This window comes from Daktulosphaira vitifoliae, unplaced genomic scaffold (assembly GCF_025091365.1).
Source record: "Daktulosphaira vitifoliae isolate Bord-2020 unplaced genomic scaffold, ASM2509136v1 Scaffold_1, whole genome shotgun sequence".
Lineage (NCBI taxonomy): Eukaryota > Metazoa > Arthropoda > Insecta > Hemiptera > Phylloxeridae > Daktulosphaira > Daktulosphaira vitifoliae.
Window position 1 is genome coordinate 61,060,412 of NW_026099572.1, and position 19,886 is coordinate 61,080,297.

At 30.1% G+C, this 19,886-nt stretch overlaps 1 protein-coding gene across 5 annotated transcripts in view; it reads left to right on the forward strand.

Annotated features, from left to right (window-relative positions):
* LOC126894416 (uncharacterized) overlaps positions 1-15,241 on the forward strand; it is a 25,146-nt gene extending 9,905 nt beyond the window's left edge. The window contains exons 1-6 of one of the 5 annotated variants that reach the window (XM_050665447.1): positions 11,653-11,922; positions 13,475-14,021; positions 14,082-14,156; positions 14,221-14,298; positions 14,375-14,452; positions 15,098-15,241. In XM_050665447.1, coding sequence (XP_050521404.1) covers positions 13,535-14,021; positions 14,082-14,156; positions 14,221-14,298; positions 14,375-14,452; positions 15,098-15,180 — 801 coding nt within the window. In that variant the 5' untranslated portion in view covers positions 11,653-11,922; positions 13,475-13,534 and the 3' untranslated portion in view covers positions 15,181-15,241. Of the gene's footprint in view, positions 1-930; positions 1,034-11,652; positions 11,923-12,957; positions 14,022-14,081; positions 14,157-14,220; positions 14,299-14,374; positions 14,453-15,097 lie in introns of those variants that run through there. The other 4 variants (XM_050665445.1, XM_050665443.1, XM_050665442.1 and 1 more) reach the window with 4 other exon arrangements.
* The last annotated feature ends 4,645 nt before the right edge of the window (positions 15,242-19,886 follow it).

Here is a 19,886-nt window from a genome sequence, read left to right on the forward strand (position 1 = left end):
AATGATATCTGACAGTGATTAAAATCACTATCAAAAATAAACGCTTCGATGCAAATCTTTAGATAGTGTTTAATTTTAAAAAAATTGGTGTTTTATTCCAAAAGCTACTTGATCTGCTGGTTCCTTATTAATATCCTGATTAAGATAAAGTATGTCGAATGAAAAAGGGTTTATTAAAAAATATTATTTGTCATAAAAAAATTGTGTGGATCCATAAACTTTTCAATAAGTTATAGCATTATAAAGTTAAATATAATATAAATAATAAAATCGAGAATTTTCACACGAAAAAAGCATTCGGTAGCCATTTTTGCCATGAAGACAAGTCCAGAGGTCAAATTTTTTTTTTTCAAATTTAAGTATATTACATTAGCTTTAATATAAGATATATATAAAAGTGTCAGATCTTCCGGAACATTTTCAAAAGTTATGTTGAAAAAGTAAATTTGTTGTGAAAAAGTTGTCATTTTAAATCCCCCCCTGTGGGCAGGTAAAGGGTTAGATTTATAAAAAAAAAAAACTAAATGATAAGTAAAGACATGCATCTATATAAAAAAAAATTATACCGATTTGGTCATTTTTGATAAAGTTATAACAGTTAACAAGGTTATAAGTTTTATACACTGGACTACAAGGAACTTTCATCAGAAACAAAAATATACTATTCTAAATCAAATTTTCGCGATGTTTTCAAATGTGAAATTAGGCTTTTTTTATCACTTCTAAGTTTTAATATTATTAAAAAATAGTATTTACATATAAAAAAAAATAATTAAGAACAAAAAATATTGTTTTAAATTAATACTGATTTTGATTATATACGTTAAAAATAAGGAAAATGACATAATAACCTATTTTTTAATCGTTTAAAGTAGATTTTTGTGAATATTTATAATTAAAACAAATAATTTATTTTACCATAAATTTTAGCTCAATTGGCAAGTTTGACATTGACATCATTAAATAGAAAATTTTATGACAATTAAAAAAATTGTATCGTTAAGATCAAAATGCAGTCAGAAAATTTTATAATTACTATTTATTGTAAATTTATCCGAAAAGCTCAATATTTTTTTGCATTTTTATCGTAATAGATAACTGAAATAGAAATAATAGTAATCATTACCTAATAACTTTTGGTGTATAAAAAGATTCTACAATTGAAATATTCATAACTTAACTAATTTTAATGATTTACTTTAACTAAATGAACCAATCAAAACAAAGTTGTTAAAAATATTTACTTAATTGAGCGTATAATAAAATTTGATTATAATTGTAAAAATCCATTATTAATTCAGGAGAACTAACAATCATTTTTTTTAGAAATGATTTATATAGCAACATGTTACCAAAAAATTACACAAATAGAGTAAAAAAATTATTAAATTACAAAGTAAAATGATTAAATTTTGTAGTTGAAACCTATCATATCAAACTTAATTCGTCAATAAATACTTTGAAAACATTAGAAATGAATGATTTTAATTGTCTTTATAGAGAACATGGAATGACTAACTGTTTAATTAATAAATTAGAATTTTTTTTCAATTTTTGAGGGTAATATCTTCAAATAGATACGAATTGTAGTCATTTGACGTATTGTCGAAAAAAGTAGGTCCAGTTAGAGCAGAGAAAATAAATGATAGTCACAAAAAAATATCTTCTCAGCTTTGCATCGAAGCTAAAACTAAAAATATAGTAAAATAATTTTAATATGGATAAGAAATTTCTTCTCGCGAGTGGCGACTACAGTGATGGGATCCTTCATCTTTATTGAAGTTATTGAATCTAAATGAGATAAAAATCAAAGTAGTTGAAAATTTATTCTAACTTAAAAAAATTTAAGAAAAAATTCATTGCCATACGCGTTTTGGAACCTTGTGCCTCAAGCGTGTTAAACATAAATCTTACCACCTCGGAAACCGTACGTTGCTACCGATAGCTGAAAAAATGAGCTATTTCAGCTAATTCAAATTTCAAAATTAATTTTCTTGACTTCAAAAAACAAAAAAATTTAAATAAGTTTAACTTTCTATGCTATCTCAAATTTATATAATATTTATAAAAATCTGTACTCCTTTAGTCAGGTATTTTAAAATAAAATTCCGCTGCCACGGCGAACACGTGTCATCTGTTACGCGGACGACACGCTCATGGTGGCGGAAGGCACTTCGGCGGAGGAGGCTGGTATCCGGGCAAACGGTGCATTGAGCGCCGTCACTGCCTGGATCCAGCAGGAGGGGACCGGCTTGTGCCTAGCGTTGGACAAAACCGAAGCGGTTTTGTTCACGCGAAAGTACAAGTATGTTCCTCCGAGGCTCACCATACTGAGGACTGATGTCCCTCTGAAGCGGACCATGAGTTATCTGGGTCTGCTCATCGACGACAGGTTGATATTCGGGCCGCACATAGAACGTGCGGCTCAGCGGGCTCAGAAGGTCATGGACCGCCTGGCGGGACTGATGCCGAATATCGGGGGACTGAGAGAACATCGACGCCGACTGTTAGTCAGCGTCGTTCACTCGGTCCTCCTTTACGGCTCCTCGGTCTGGGCGGGTATACTGGAGTACTCGCCCAAGAACGCAGAAGCGCTGAACCGGGTACAGAAAAGGCCTCTCTCCGGACGGTGTCCGCATACCGCACCATATCCAGAGTGGCAGCCAGGATCCTGGCTTCTCTGCCGCCCGCGGACTTGTTGGCCGTCGAACGCGCCAACGGATACGAGCTCCGGAAGAGCACCGGTCAACCGCTTCGCGCAGAGGACCGGCTGCAGCTCCGGAGCGTAACCGTGTCCAATTGGCGCCAACGATTGGCCGAGGAGGAATCCGCAGGAGCGTGGACGAGGTCCCTCATCGGACCCAGCCTGCTCGACAGGTGGATTGGCCGGACTCACTGGGAGATGACGTACCGTCTAACCCAGGTGATGTCCGGTCACGGCTGCTTCAACGAATACCTTCACGGTATTCGGAAGGCAGCCGCACCGACGTGGGATCACTGTCGGGGTCGCCCGGGAGAAGTGGATAATGCTCTGCATACGCTCTTCCGGTGCGAGGCGTGAGCCAGCAAGCGGGAGGAGTATGAATTCCGCTCGGGGTCCGCGTTCGGTGTGGGGTCCATGGTGAACCTGATGCTGAGAAGCCGGGAGGAATTTTTTTGGAGGTTTCCCCCATTTACGGGGAATGAGAGAAATTTTTTCAATTTTTGAGGGTAATACAATCGACTAGATACGATTTGTGATCTTTTGATATATTGTTCATCAAAATCAGTTCAGTGAATGCTGAGAAAAAGTGGTAACAGACACAAAAAAAAATACATCATGCTAAAATTAATACCTTCTCAGCTTCGCATTGAAGCTAAAAGGTAGCACAATAGGGTAGCGGAACAGTGATTACGTGGCATAGTTGAGACAAGTATAGTTCATTATCATAAAAAACGTTTCAGTGCAAAATTTATAGAATGTGTTTAATTCTAAGTAATTAGCGAATTATTAAAAATCAACATTGATTCTATTTCCTTAATTATATTCTGATTAGTAGTTTATTGATATTCACTTATAATATATGAATAAATATTTATTAAAGCAATTAAATAGACTGCAAGGATTAACTAAAATTTAAGATAACATGTCACAATAAATATTTTTATATGTTTATCGTAAGTTTACACTGCAGAACAGTACGATAACACTCCATGTATTATTTTTAGTCTCGTGGTGTCCATCAATCCGACATCACTTAGTACTTGTAATTTTATTTTTCATATATATATACATCATTTTTTAATGTTGAAGAATTATTAATTATTATAAATTTTAATTGTAGTATTTTTAATAAAGGAAATTGTATATGATATATATAATTTCCTTGTATATATTATACACTACTAATTGGTGCCCTCTAAAATAAACAATAAATCCGATAGTGCGATAGTAAATGTGCGCGACGACGCGACGGATGACGATGACCGAGACCATATCACATACAGCGAAACCAATATGAATTCAAGCCGAGTGTTTAATAATCCAACTTTCTGGCGTACCAACTTAAAACTTTGGTTCAAACAAATTGAATCGGTTTTTACACAAACAGAATTACAGATGACACAAGTAAATTTTACTATGTTGTTTCCTCTATGGAAAGTGAAATTCTCGCGTAATTTGGCGACATAATACTCAATCCACCAGAAAAGAGAATGTTTGAAGCATTTGAAAACCCGCCTCATTGAAAGATTTTCCGAATCTGAACAATGTCGGTTAAAAATATTACTAATCGAAGTCGACTCGGTGATCGGAAACCATCCCACTTTCTTTCAAAAATGCGTGAACTATCTAAAGGAAAATTAACTGATGAAATACTCAAAACACTATGGATGCAAAGGTTATCACATCAGGTGAAAGCTATAATTTCAGCTAGCAACGATAAGTTAGATCAGCGTTTCCCAACTGGTGTTTCGCGGAACCTAAGGGTTCCGTGAGAAATTTGGGAAAATATAAAAATTATTTTTAGTTTCCTTATCCTANCCGACGCCAAGGGTTCCGTGAGAAATTTGGGAAAATATAAAAATTATTTTTAGTTTCCTTATCCTATGATAAAATATCTTATATATAATATCTTATATAATATATATTATTTGTTATAAACTTATAAAGCCGGTTTTACACGCAACAATAAATGCTAGCAATTCATCGTATCGATCGAATTGCTTCGATTTATCGTTGCGTATAAATAGGACCTACTATAGGTATTCATTTATCTTATCTGTGGTCATTAGCGAGTAGTCGTTCAATTGGTCTCGCCACTACAAAATATTTATTTGTAGTTGTCAGTCTTCATTCTGCTTTGACGAAGTGAAAAACCGTTTTTTTTTCTAACAGTGAATTTTAGTGTTCAATTATTACTATCACGAATAACTCTTTAATTTTCTGGTATAATATATAATATAATGGAAAAATGGCTCAAAACGGGGTGATTATTATCATTAGAGATGACCGGTCTAACATCTACAAGTAAAAGCAGTACTTCGTCTGTTTCATCGGAAAACTCGACTTCCCACTGTGAAGCAGCTCCTCCCCAAAAACTAACTGTCGAAAATGAAGCATCTCCAAGTAAGGAATACACTCAAATTAATTTTTCAAAAGGTAAAAAAAGACGATATGATGAAGAATATTTATCGTTTGGATTTATTCCCATTGGAGTAGATACGTTTCCCGATGTGGGGTGCGTAGTTTGTGAAAAAGTTCTCAGTAACAGTTCTTTGGCTCCTGCGAAGCTTAAGCGACATTTGGAATCTAATCATCCAAATCTAAAAGGGAAAGATCATGAATTTTTTAGAATGAAGAAAGACATTTCAATTGAAAGTACGAGTTCTCTCACTAAGTATGTAAAAGACGAAAATGAGAAAAACACAGATGTTTCATTTATATTGGGTTATAATATTGCACGTGTCGGAAAACCTCACACCATTGCCGAAAGTTTGATTAAACCTAGTATGATAGAAGTGGTCTCTTGTAATCTTGGAGAAGTTGCGGGTAAAAAAGTTGCAGCAGTGCAGTGCTCAAACAATACGATTTCTGATCGAATTCATAAAATCTCTGACCACATTGAAGATGAATTTGTCTTCAGATTAATTAACTGTAACCAATTTTCTTTACAAATGGACGAATGTACCGATGTTTCTGGGTTGTCCATACTACTTGTTTTTGCCAGATATACTCATGAGAAAACCATACAAGAAGGGTTGCTTATTTGTGAAAGTTTGAAAACGCATACCACAGGAGAGGAAATTTTTGATGTTTTAAATAAGTACTTAGTGAAAAAAAAATTATCATGGCAAAAATATGTGGACGTATGCACGGATGGTGCTGCTGCAATGGTTGGGAAAATAATAGGTGTAATAACCAGAATTAAAGAGGTAGCTCCAAAATGTAGTAACAGCCACTGTGTTTTACATCGCCATGCGTTAGAAACCAAGAAACTTTCGCCAGATCTTAAATCAGCACTAGACGTAGCTGTTCAGTGTGTGAACTTTATAAAATCACGCCCCTTAAAAACAAGGCTGTTCAAGAAGCTCTGTGAGGAAATGGGGAGTGATCATCAGAATCTTCTTTTACATACAGAAATCAGATGGTTGTCCAGAGGCAAAGTTTTAACAAGACTTTTTGAATTGCGAGATGAAGTAAAAATTTTTCTGAAGGAGCATACGAAAACAAATCTTTTTGAGTGGTTTCATGATGAGAATTGGCTCATAAAGTTAGCTTACCTCTCTGATATTTTCAACAAGTTAAACGAAACAAACTTGGGTTTACAAGGAAAAGAAACTTCGATCTTTCAAACCAATGACAAGTTTAAAGCTCTCATTGGCAAGTTGGATTTTTGGGTCGAATGTGTACAAGAAAATGATTTTTCATGTTTCTCCAACTTGAATAAATTCTTATATGAAAATTAGAGCTCAGTGACACCGATAAATGCAGAAGAAATAAAAGACCATTTAATCGATTTAAAATCCGGATTACTTTCCTACTTTCCAAGAATAAACAAAGATTCTGATAATTTGTGGGTACAAAATCCATTTTCAATTCAGAAAAAGCCAAAAGAAATATCATCCATTGAAAACAAAAGTTTGCTTGAAGTAAAATCTTCATCTGAATTGAAAATCAAGTTCGAGTCATTTAAAATTGAGGAGTGATAGATCGCCGTGGAAAGTGATTACGAACAATTGTCCATAAAGGCTATCACCGTTTTATTGCCATTTGCAACTTCCTACTTGTGTGAAACTGGCTTTTCAGCATATACAAAGACCAAGAATAAGTTTCGAAATCAACTGAACGCGGCTCCGGACCTACGAATCCAACTTTCAGGAATAACTCCACATTTAAAAACAATTATGAAGAAAACTATGGAAAGATTCCAATCTTCTCATTAAATCAATTTTAGAATAATAAGAGACAAATATTAAATTTTAAGCTTTGATATGATCATTTATATTTTATAATACTGTAATAGTTATAAACCAAATAAAATGTTAAAACCGTCTTAACTACGTTTTTTTTAATTTTATTAATGACACTTTTATGCCGGAAGTGTCCAAAAACCCACTCATTTCAGTGTACAAAACATATGTCTGCATTACTATTATAGAAAAAATATGGGGGTTCCTCAAAATTTTCAAGCTCCTGCAAGGGTTCCGCAAGTAAAAGAAGTTGGGAAAAGCTGAGTTAGATAACTTAGCTTCGATGGCAGATAATATTATCGGACAGTCGAAATGATGGTTTTTCTATTTCCAGGGTTAGTGACAAGATCACAAACCGTCAGTCACATGAATAAGACGATGCAACGACAATAAAAAAATTGGAATATCAGATCGCAGCACTCACACAAGCAGTAGAGCGACTTAGCCGTAACTACAATTGACGTCACTCAAAATCACTTGTGCGCCGTGAAAATTCACGACCACGATATGATACCTTTTATTATCATTATCAGTTCAAAAATAAGGCTACTAAATGCAAACCGCCGTATAAATACCAACACACGTCGGAAAATAGTTCGTTGGCCAACCCACTAAAACTATAAAAAAAAAATAACGGTGAATGGAGACCGAGCGGCGACTATTGTAGGTTAAAAGCAATCACATTACCGGACATGTACTCTATTCCACACATTTAAGACATCACACAACGATTGCAAAATAAAAGTATTTTTTCAAAAATCGTTTTGGTTAAAGATTTTAATCATATACCAATAGAACCGTCTGATATTCCAAAAACAGTTATACAACACCTTTTAGTTTATTTGAGTTTATTCGGATGGGATAAGGTTTTAAAAATGCAGTTCAAATATTTCAACGTTTCATACACGGTGTTTTGAAAGACTTAGATTTTTGTGAAGTGTATTTGGACGATATTTTGGTTGCATCATCTTCAACATAAGAACATTTGAACCACCTCGAACGTGTATTACAATGACTCAGTGAGTTGGGTATTGTGACCAATATAAATCTATATTTCGAAAAGAAGAGGTACTATTTTTAGGATACATAATTTCGGGTAATGATCTTGAACCAAATCCTGAAAAACTGAAAGCTATAAACAAATATCCGTGGCCGAATAATATACAAAAGCTTCGACGTTTTTTGACTATGTGCAATTTTTACCATTGTTGTATCCAAGTACAAAAGGTATCCTCCACGATTATCTTAAAAACAGCAAAAGAAATGACAAAACACCAAACGTATAGACCAATCAATCAATGAGTGCATTCGAAATAACTAAAGAAGACTTAAAGCGAGCCACAAAATTATCATATAATAATTTTATTATTCGTGTATCATTGTTGTTTTGGTCTTATCTGTGATTGTTAAAAGGACTGTTATTTATCTGTACTTGTCTATTAGAGTTAGTAGTAGTTTGCCGACTGTCGTGTAAGAAACGACCTATTGGTGCTTTACATAATAAAACATTAAAGATATTTCTACGTCGTGTTCTAAATTGTTTTAATAATTATTTTCCTCTCTTTTCCAGAATGCACACGCAAATTCACGGTTTTTTTTATATATAGACTGTTTTTTCGGTACAACCTACAACACTATACTTCATATATATCTAAATATTAAGTGTAATAGAATGTTTACTACAGTTCAGGTGCGAGGTTTCGTGTGTGTTGTAAAAGAGTTTATTTTTTTTTATGTATTTAAGTGCGAATTGAAGTTTAAATCGAGTACTGCGAACATAAAGATATCGGTCGTGTTGGCATGTTTGAGATTTTACCGTTTTGGGGTCGAAGTCTGAAACTTGTGTTTAATTACTTGTGTCCATTGGGGCGTTGTCAAACTATTTTTATTTGGACTGTCCGGTTAGTGTTGACAAATAAAACATCGTGTGGCTCAGTAGGAGTGGTCAAGTGCAGTGTTGCTTGAAGTTCATTGTGTGCTGGGATCCTAGTAAAGTTGGTGATTGAACAATATGGTTGGTAATAATGGAGAGAATACTAGTATGGACAATCAACACCGATTGTTTTGGACTGATATGTCAACAACAATAACGACAAAGGATCCTGTTTGTGGAACAATAATAGATTAATGGATTTATAGAGTGGAGGAGTGTGCGTTACTGTGCGATTGGGACGATGTAGCAGCACAACATTATACGTTAGGCAAACTAGGAGTCAGACTTTCAAGTATTCCGTCGACAAGTCAAGGAGCGACTACTAGTCAACAACCAGTGCTTCAAGTAAGCAACAGCACGCAAAATAAGTACTGTAAGAATGCTATGGTAAATGGTGTCAACGTACGAGCGTTTGTTGATATGGGTGCCGAATATGCAGCGATTAAGAAGAGAACGGTAGATTTAGTAAACATAAATTATGATCAAGGCATTTGTGATAAATTTATCGATTACGGATTTGGTCGTGTAAAAACTGTTGTACTATTTGATGGCGAATTATGTATTGACGGCGTAAGAGCATGTACAAGAAATTGGACATCAATACACGGAGCACCCACACGTCATGATAACATATATACATAAATACATATCACTACTAATTTATTACACCCTTAATACTAAGTACTATTGGTTTATACTAATTACCATTATTCTGCAAAGAAATTATAATAAACAAAAATGTACTTTTCTTTTTCAACTTTTCGCGCTCTTTTTAAATCTCTAATTAGACTTTTTCTATCACTTCTAAGTTTTGATAGAATTACTTATTATTAAAAAATAAGTATTGACATAAAAAAAAATTGTTTTAAATTAATACTGAATTTAATTATTAATGTGTTAAAAATATGAAAAATGACATATTTAACCTATTTTGTTAATCCTTTATGGTTGATTTTCGTGAAAGTTTATAATAAAAAAAACAATAGATGATTTTTTCAGACAGTCATTGAGTATGACTGATGGTAATGAACAGATAAATATAACAAAAACCCAGCACAGTGAGGTCGTGGCACAGTGGGGACGAGGCATAGTTGGGTCCAATATAGATTTAATCTGACAGTGATTAAAATCACTATCATAAGAAACGCTTCGATGCAAATCTGTAGATAGTGTTTAATTCTAAAAAATTGATGGATAATTATAAAAGCAACAACAACTTCTACTTCCTTAATTATATCCAGATTAGTAATTCTTTTTTACTTATAGATTATATATTTTTTATAATTAATTGTTTTCAAGTTATTATTGATTTTTAATATGTTAAAAGTAATAATTTTTAACCTACTTTTTTTTGTCCTTTAAAGTGAAAGTTTATAATAAAAAAAATAATAATAAATTTATTACCAAAACTTTTAGCTCAATTCGCAAGTCCGAAATTTTTTTTTCCATAATAAAGTACATTACATTAGCTTTAATGTAATATATATATAAAAGTGTCAGACTTTCCGGAACATTTTCAAAAGTTTTGAAAAAATTAATTTTTTGTGAAAAAGTTGTCATTTTAAATCCCCCCCTGTGGGCAGGTAAAGGGTCAGATATGAAAAAAAATATACCAAATGATAAGTTAAGACATCACACATCTATATAAAAAAAAATTATATTGATTCGGTTATTTTTTGATCTTTTAACGTATCATTGAAAGAAATCGGTTCGGTGAGAGCTGAGAAAAAGTGGTAACAGACAAAAAAAAACACATCATAGTAAAACCAATACCTTCTCAGCTTTGCATCGAAGCTAATAAAATAATGATGTGAACATAAGCTGATTTAATTTTTCAACTTTTAAGCTATTAAGAAAAAATAATTTATACCTAAATACTAATAACAAATAAGTTATAAATAATTTTGAAAATAAATATAAATTATAAACAATGTAAAATTTATTTTATTTAAAATTAAAAACAATTCCTGCCTTTTTTTAATCATATTTTCATTACTATTATTTAGAGCACGCAAATAACAAATTAACAAAAACAAATAAATTACCTATTATAACTACTAAATTATAAAAAAAAAAAAGATTAAATTTTGTAATCAACTAGATTCTAATCAATGCATATTTCATTAAGTATCAATAATACTTGATAGTTTGTTATCATTTGTTGGATCAGAGTTAAAAAAAATTTATCTACAACCACGTTTGGAGTAACTGCTATTCCATTTATTATTACGTCCAGAACGTTATCATTTTCAAATAACGTTTTCTATGAATATAAAAATGAAAATACAGCCATAATAATAACTGTATTACTCAATAGTAATCACAAATTAATAATAATTTCAATGTATATAAGGCCTAGTACGTTATTGATAATTCGTAAAAATAATTGAATTTTAAATTTGGGGGGCCGGCCCTGGGCCACATTAAATCTAAGGGGGTCCAGGCCCACCCATGTCTACGTGCCTGCACTCACGTAAAAAAATATAACACAAAATAGCTGCAGCACACACGACAAAAAAAAAACACCGCTACGGACGGGAAATAGTACGAACAATTTCGCCTATGGCTGTTCCCCGACAAAACGTCTGGCGTTTGACCCGGCGGTCCGATGGCGACACCACGGCTAGCCTTTAGAGTAGGGGTCAACAAATTTTATTACTCAGTGCCAGAAATAGTTGAGAATAATTTGAATAAAAAAATATCGTAAGGCGACAATGTATATGGTGAGCAGTGCAAATGACGTTCAAGATAGGAAAGGAACGGGGTGAGTATACACACAAATGCCGTCCGTGAACCGGTCCGAAGTAGTACACAGCTGACTATCTCGCACGCGCACAAACAAATCACAACACCTTATCATGATTATTTAAATGATAAGTGCCGTCGCAACACGCATTCGGCTCAGCCAAGATTAATTAGAACACACACATATACTTATATATACAAATAGACAGAAAAAAAATAAGCAGATACTTTTTGTCACGTTACAACTTGTTGAAAGATCATGACGTCAAGGAGCAGTGAGTCGAATTAACAATGTTTGTGCCCTTTTATTTTAAATTTAATTCGTCTATATGTAAAAGAAGTGTCACGACCTTTTACTATTATCTGTTTATTATTCGATGTGTTAGTTATTTTACTTGAAATAGATGATTTGTCACAACTAAAGAATTCCTTATAGTTATTTCATTAGATTTGTATCAATGAATTATTAGACATATTTCTCGGAATAACTTAAAAGATTGATATGAATATTTAATATTTAATTTAATTATTAATACACAATATAGAATACTGAATAATGAATTTGTATGTATCATAACAATTTGCAAATAAAAATTAGGTCGTCGGGTCAAACTTTTTACCTATATTACCTAATATAAGCTTTAATTTATCATATTGACGATAACGAGACGTATTATTTCCGGAACATTTTCTAAAGTTAATTTGAAACAGTTAAATTTTTGTGCGAAAATTGCTTTTTTAAATGTTAATTTAAGATTTTCAATAAAAGGAGAGTTTCTAAATTATTTATTTAAAAAAAAATATTTTAATTCGTTCATTTTTATTAAAGTTATTGCAGTTTTAAGAAAAATATCGAAATATACCAGTTTACAAATCGTAATTTTTCGAGAGATAAATTACTAAATTTTAAATTTAAAAATAATTTGTAGTACTTAATAAATATTAAATTGTTACAAAAAAGTAAAACAATAAAAACCAGTTACATTACTTACTGAACTATATACAATGCATATAATTATATATTATACATAATGTAATTACATAAAATTGGGCCCAACAATGTATAAAAATTTTTATTAAATTTAAAACTCATACATTAACTAAACAAATGTTTGGTAATAAATTTAGACACATATCAAAAACGTTATTTCAGTTTCACAAAAAAAATTAATATACAGATATAGACATTGCTAAACTGTTTTTTTCTAAAGTGGTATTAAAAATTTTTATCTATTATTCCTATAATTAATTTATATGGAATTTGTTCATTATTATATTTTAAGGATATAAATAAAAAATTTTATACGCACAGTTTAAAACGTAAGATACTCAATGCCTCATCCCGCTCACACATAAATTATATTATTTAACAATATACACCTGTGTATAAGTAGTCTCTATTCTAGTTTATATTTAGTAAGGATATGAAATAAATTATTAGTATAACTATAACATTGAAACAAATTTTGTGCGACTATTTTTTTTCTTAGTATAATAATCTTTTTAAAAGTGAAAATGGAAATGGCAATAACTTTTAATATTCAAGTGTACTTTTGTATATTTTTCTCATTTTTGCATACTGAAGGAACTCACAATAAAAAAAAAAACGCTGATATAATAAATAATTTTCTCCATTTACCCGGATGGAAAAATATAAATGATGTCGAAAGTATTAAATATCGGTGCAAAGACTATAAACTGAACGAGTTGATTAATCAAACTGTAACAACAATCGAATGCGATAACTTCATACGACAAGCAACGATATTTCTTGGATGTTCTTACGCTCACGATTTAAATATAATGTTCTTTGTATTATTAAATTTTCAAAAACATTGTTTTCAGATATTCTTTACTGGTAACTGGTATAAGACGTACGATTGTACGGTCACACTATTAGTAAAAATGAATGAAATTATTCCAGTAGCAAAATTTATGAAAGGAGCTTTATTTGCTATAGAAAAATACCATAATATACCTATGAACAACCATAAAAAAAACCGTTTTATTTTAAAAAAAGTTCTAACAAATCTCCAAGAAAATGAAGAATTAAATAAATTGTTTAATTTCTATATCAGTATGGATTCCATCAAAAGTACATTATTGAGTATCGCGGATATTCTACGTCAAAGGAAACGTGAACTTAAAGAAGATTTATCATTTTGTGAACTAAAACCCTTTGATTTGGATTTATTGTGGAATATATGGAATATGGAATTTAACACATTAAAATCTCAAAGAATATATCAAGAATTCTACATTTTTCTTAATGATAAAATCAAATATTTAATCCTAACGACAATCTGGAAAAAGTACATTGAACTTGGATTTAAATTTGATTTGAATTCAAGTCAGACATTTTTACCTACTCCACCTACCAATAACAATCAAGGTATAATTATTTAAACAATATTTAATTAAATTGAAATTATTTTTATGTCAACATATTTAGATACTACTCAAAATCCAATACATTTGACAGAACATACCAATGAATTAGATGTCCTAGAAGATATTCAACAACATGGTAAATCTAGTTTTTAATATAAATTAATTTTAAATTGAGTTAACTAACATTTTAATATTTTTAGATATTGCGCAAAATCCTTCGTTAGATTTAATACATCATACCAACGAAGAAAATGTGATGAAAACGATTCTATATGAATGTAAAGTTTGGTTTTACACTATTGTAAATAAAATTTTAATTTATGATTTAGCTAAAAATCATTTCAATATTTTTAGACATCGCACAATACTCTTTTATAAATTTGGTGCAACCTACCAATGAAGTAGATAAACAGGATGGGATAAAAAAAGAAGGTAATTATTTTATAATGCATGTAATAACCAAAAGAAAGATGGTAAATAGTGTGAAATTGTTTGAAGCGTTTGTTTAAATTATACGAGGTATATTAATAAGAAGAGAATTATTTGTGAATTATAGAAGCGTATTTATGTCTAAGCTATGTGTCGATTAATGTAAGTTTTAAACTATGTGAAATGAATTAAGTTAAAGACTACAGAGACACGATCAAAGAATACACTAGACTATATAGGGAATAATCAGAGACAGTAGCATGAGAAAAAGTATTCTTTTAAAAAAATATAAAAGTAGCCTTTTATTCGTCCCTTCACATAGCGTGTCCGAACCAATGCAATCGTTATGCCTTTGTGTAGTTGGTTATCTTCGGGCTTTGTGTAAAGCCTTTATGTTAATACCATCCTGATAAACAGCATGGAATTAAAAAAAAGAAGGAAATTTCCATAAAATATTCTAGAGTACTAAAGTACTTTTAAATCATTCTTATATAATACATAATCTATTAAATATTCTTTTATTGTACAAAATCATTTTTTTTTATATGCCACCATGGTTATAATATATTGTGCTGTTATTTCATTCGATCAATTTAAAACATCATTTCACAAATATTTTTTTAATAATTAATTTTTGTTAAAAATTAGATGTCACGTGTGAAGCAAAAAATGATTCAAACTTACAAATTGAATATACTGATGATATGATACCATATTATAAGTTCTTTTAATTTTCATTGAATAAATTTTTGTTATGTTCTGTTACTATATAAAATAACTTTTTTAATTTAATTTATATGTAATTAATAATATACTTTTATATTATTTTAATATTTTATAAGAACATACAATTAATTATTACCATATTTACATTTTATTAGTATACACAAGAAAGTTTGTATGTTATATTTGTACATCAATAAAAATAATAAAATACATAACACAAAAAAAAAAAGCTGAATTTCAAAGTTACTTTTTTCTTTATAACAACAAAGTAACAAGCTCATTTATTAATTATTATATTTCTTGTTTGCCTAGACTCTTTATTACTTTTAAGTCTGAAACTAATATTAGCACCCCAATTCTCTTGTAACTGCGTAAAAGGAATATTTAAATGATAGAATTTTATAATGCCTGTAATATCCTTGATGTCTTTTCCTTCTGATTCTATATAAACTAATGATTATTAATTGAAAAAATATTTCAATTATGTTCACTGATACAACTAAGTGTAGGATATAGGATCATTTACTACTAAAATTGTTTAAATGACTATATAAAAATATTTTTTTAAGATGAAATAAAAATAATTTTACTGTAGTTGCCCCAACGGTTAAATTTGACAACAAATATTTTACCTATAATATAGTTATCTATTGGAGAATTTTTCAAATTAATATTTCTATTATTTTTTTTAATTGAGCCGCTTGTCTTTAGCAATCGCATGTTTTTATAAAATTTTGTGTATAATTTTACCCTAGGAGTGTAATATTATATTATTACATATAATATTAACATATAATATGATGTTATCATTTGTACATGTATGTCACATATCATGATTATATAAGATCACCAAAACAGGGTTCTCTTATTTAAAGTACAAAATAACCCTTTAACTATACGATAAAATCTCCCTCTTGTAGAAATTATTAAGTAACGCCTACACGCAGGGACCCCATTTAATTAACCAATTAAAATACAAAGCCTCAGCTTCCAGGATCACGGTAGAGATCGCTGGGCTACCCCCTACAGACTATAAAAAGCCATTTTTTCCCATCTAAACCAGTTCTTTTGACGATTTTAAAATACACAAAATCTACGACACTACTCAAGATTTCACTCTCCAGGACTTAGTCGATTTTTTAATTAATTTGGACTTAGAATATTTTTATTTAAAACTAAATGACACTTAGAAATTTTAGAGTGAATTTTGTTTTGGTGAATCTTTTAATTTAATTTAATTTGTTCAATCATTAATAATATTTTATTTTTCTTGTTGTGGAAATAAATATCAAATAATATTTTAAACATTACATCTTTTTAAAATTATTTTATTTTAATAATAAACCCAACCTAACTTTGAATTTTTATTTAATTATAAAAATTTATTGTGAGCTTTTCTTATTGGGTAGCTAGTCTCGTTACTAATGTCTTTGTTTTAACAAACAACGCGCCGGCAGACAGAGCTAAAGGTCACAATCTTCTCAACTTAAATTGAGATTTAAATTTATTTGATGGTAATTTTATTTGACTGAGTGTATTCCAATCCTATACTTATTGAGTAGCTAGTCTCGTTACTAATGTCTTTGTTTTAACAAACATCGCGCCGGCAGACAGAGTAAAGGTTGCAAGTAAATATTATTCTAGAATTAGGTATATTAGGTTAGAATATATTTGTAAGCCTATGCGTATTGGGTAGCTAGTTTCGTTACTAATGTCTTTGTTTTAATAAACATCGCGCTGGCAGACAGCGTAAAGAAACTTACAAATATATTTTTAGTGTTTAATTTTTGTCTTGGTGATTATTGTGCCGCATCCTTTCAAGGTGCATTATTTTAACACCGGGACACATTGGGCCACCACAATTCCGCCTTGATAAATTTTTTACATAGATATAGATATTTCTGAATCTTGTTTTGGTCAGGCCAGAGAAAAATTTAAGAAATATTGGTATCGATCTCTCAATAAAAAATATACTCTTTAAAAAAAAAAATACTTATTCAATAGACGTAAAAAAATCAATAAGTAAAAAAAAATCAAAATTGTATTTATAATAAAATACAGAGTGTTTATAGTGTTTTACAAGTAAGATCAGTCTTAGACTTTGTGTAATTAAATCATAATATTTAAAAATCTTGAATCGTTTTTTTTTTTGTAAGTAATTATATAGACTATATGACGTATAGTGTAAATCGTATACGTAGTGCGTTTAATACGGAAATCAACACTGGATTACTTGAAATATTATTGTATTACATAGAACGTAAGGTAAGTACAATTTAACCTATGCTTTAGAACTTCCAACAATCTATTGCGTGATTAACCATTAATAATTAATGAGAAAATTAATTTAGATAAAATTGAAGGCAATTAAATCTACAAAAAAACTTATAAAACTAATAAATAATAATTATAATAATTTACTAAGTACACCAATTTCTATTTCTATTTAACCTATCCAATCTCAACTTTAATAATTCACTCTCTGAACTCAGTTTCTTTTCTATCTTTTATTTTTGGTTTATTACAGAAGCGCTAGTTTTCACACTTCGCATAAATATATATCCTGCAAAATAAATTATTACTTAACACTACTACATTGATTTAATAGTAAATAGGTAGTAACAGTCATACATTAAGTACACTAGTGTAAAAAATAATTTTGAACAACCCGCTTTAATCTACTTTCATGTTTTTTAGTATTTAGGTCCAACGCATTATTCAAGATTTTAGTAGTGTTAGAATTTCGATAAAATTGACAATAGTGGTACAAACAGTTTATATTAATGGTTTTAAAACAAATATTATGATAACAATTTGTTTAAACTACGACAAAATAGATCTAATTCGTTGTGGATTAGTACTAATTATTGATTGTTTGTTTTATTTTTGTAAAAATTAAATCGTTCATTTATAAGTATAAATATTTACTTTCAATAATTTCAAATTTACGTAGAATTTCATTTTCAAATTGTTGTGCACACAACGATCACTTATTAAAACATTTGGCAGGTATCCTAAATTCTATCATTTGNTGCAAAACAATCACTTATTAAAACATTTGGCAGGTATCCTAAATTCTATCATTTGTAATAATACAAAAATAACTAAAAAAAGAAGAATGTTAGGGTGTTTTTGACCAAGATTGGAAATTTTGGGGATTTGGTCAATTGGTGAGCAACGAGGTTTTATCGGGGTTGTAGAGTCCGAGGGTTCAGAACAATAAAGACAAGTAGATATAAAAATTAATAATTAAGGTTCTTCTCATAGAGATATCGTAAATGATTCAACTAGTAAGTACCTGTAATAATACACCGAGGCAACGAAGAGGCGGTGGCCATCTCACGAATACCATGTAATGTGATTTCGTATAAGGTCCGAACTAGGTAATAATAATTAATTGAAGTTTAAAGATTAATATAATTATTTGATCTATTGCTTTATCGTTCTATACTCAGATTATTAATTCTAAATAATTGAATTATAAGATAATATAAGTATTGACTCTTAATAATTTGTGGTCTTCCTGAAGATTTTCCTTGTTTTAATAATAACTTTTGACAATATCAGGTTATAATAAAATAACACGAACTCAAATGTTTAGTTCATAAATTAACAAGTAAGAATTTCACAATGATGATTACGAACTTTGCGTATCGATGTCGAGAGCGAGGTTCGAACAGCTCAATGAAAATTTAGAGACGGACTCTTTCAAGCTTTCAGCACTCAGCCCTTTTATAGTATTTTTTTTTATCCCCGCACAATCATCATTGTGTCATTCTCGCAATGTTGCTATTTTATTGACAAGTCATCATAAAATATATAAATTAATATACAAATCAGCATAAAATATATGAATTAATACATTAAATACATAAATACATGCGAATAATACACAAATCATTTCGACACTTCATATAATATTATTATAAAAAGAGCTGACAAATATAATTTATGAATTTTCTCAAAGAAAAAACAAACATGTTATTCTAAGCTTATGAATATAATTTATAAATAAAAGTGTTAATAATNCTCTCTATTTTACCCTACTTATATATATATATATATATATACCTAGAGGTATTGGATTTGTACTCCGTCACAAGATAAAAATGAAAACAAATTCTTTTCGAATGAATATAATCAAGACGCATAAAACGATAACCGACAATAACACGGGTTGTGGCTAATAATTGTTTTCTTATTTGAATCCGACGAAAGCAAACTCTCTTCTTAGAGGATTTCAATGCTTTTTATAGTGAATGATAGTACCCCCAATCCAGGGATATTGTTGTCAGCGTTTTTAGTGATCTTTTTAGCTTATTGTATTTAATTATACATTAAATGGTTATTATATTGAGATATCATATTTTACAATTGATAAATTGACATATATATAAATAATAAGAAATTGTGTTGAACATTGTACATATTATGCCAGATAAGTTATTTGTTATTTGTTTGTTTACAAGTAATATAAAAAAAAGATTCTAAATTTTTCATTGATAAATATAAGATGCGTAATGCAAAGCATTGGGCATATTACGACATCCGCTCTATTTTTACCTTCGATGCGAAGCTGAGAAGGTATTGGTTTTACTATGATGTGTTTTTAGCTTCGATGCGAAGCTGAGAAGGTATTAATTTTACTATGATGTGTTTTTTTAGCTTCGATGCGAAGCTGAGAAGGTATTGGTTTTACTATGATGTGTTT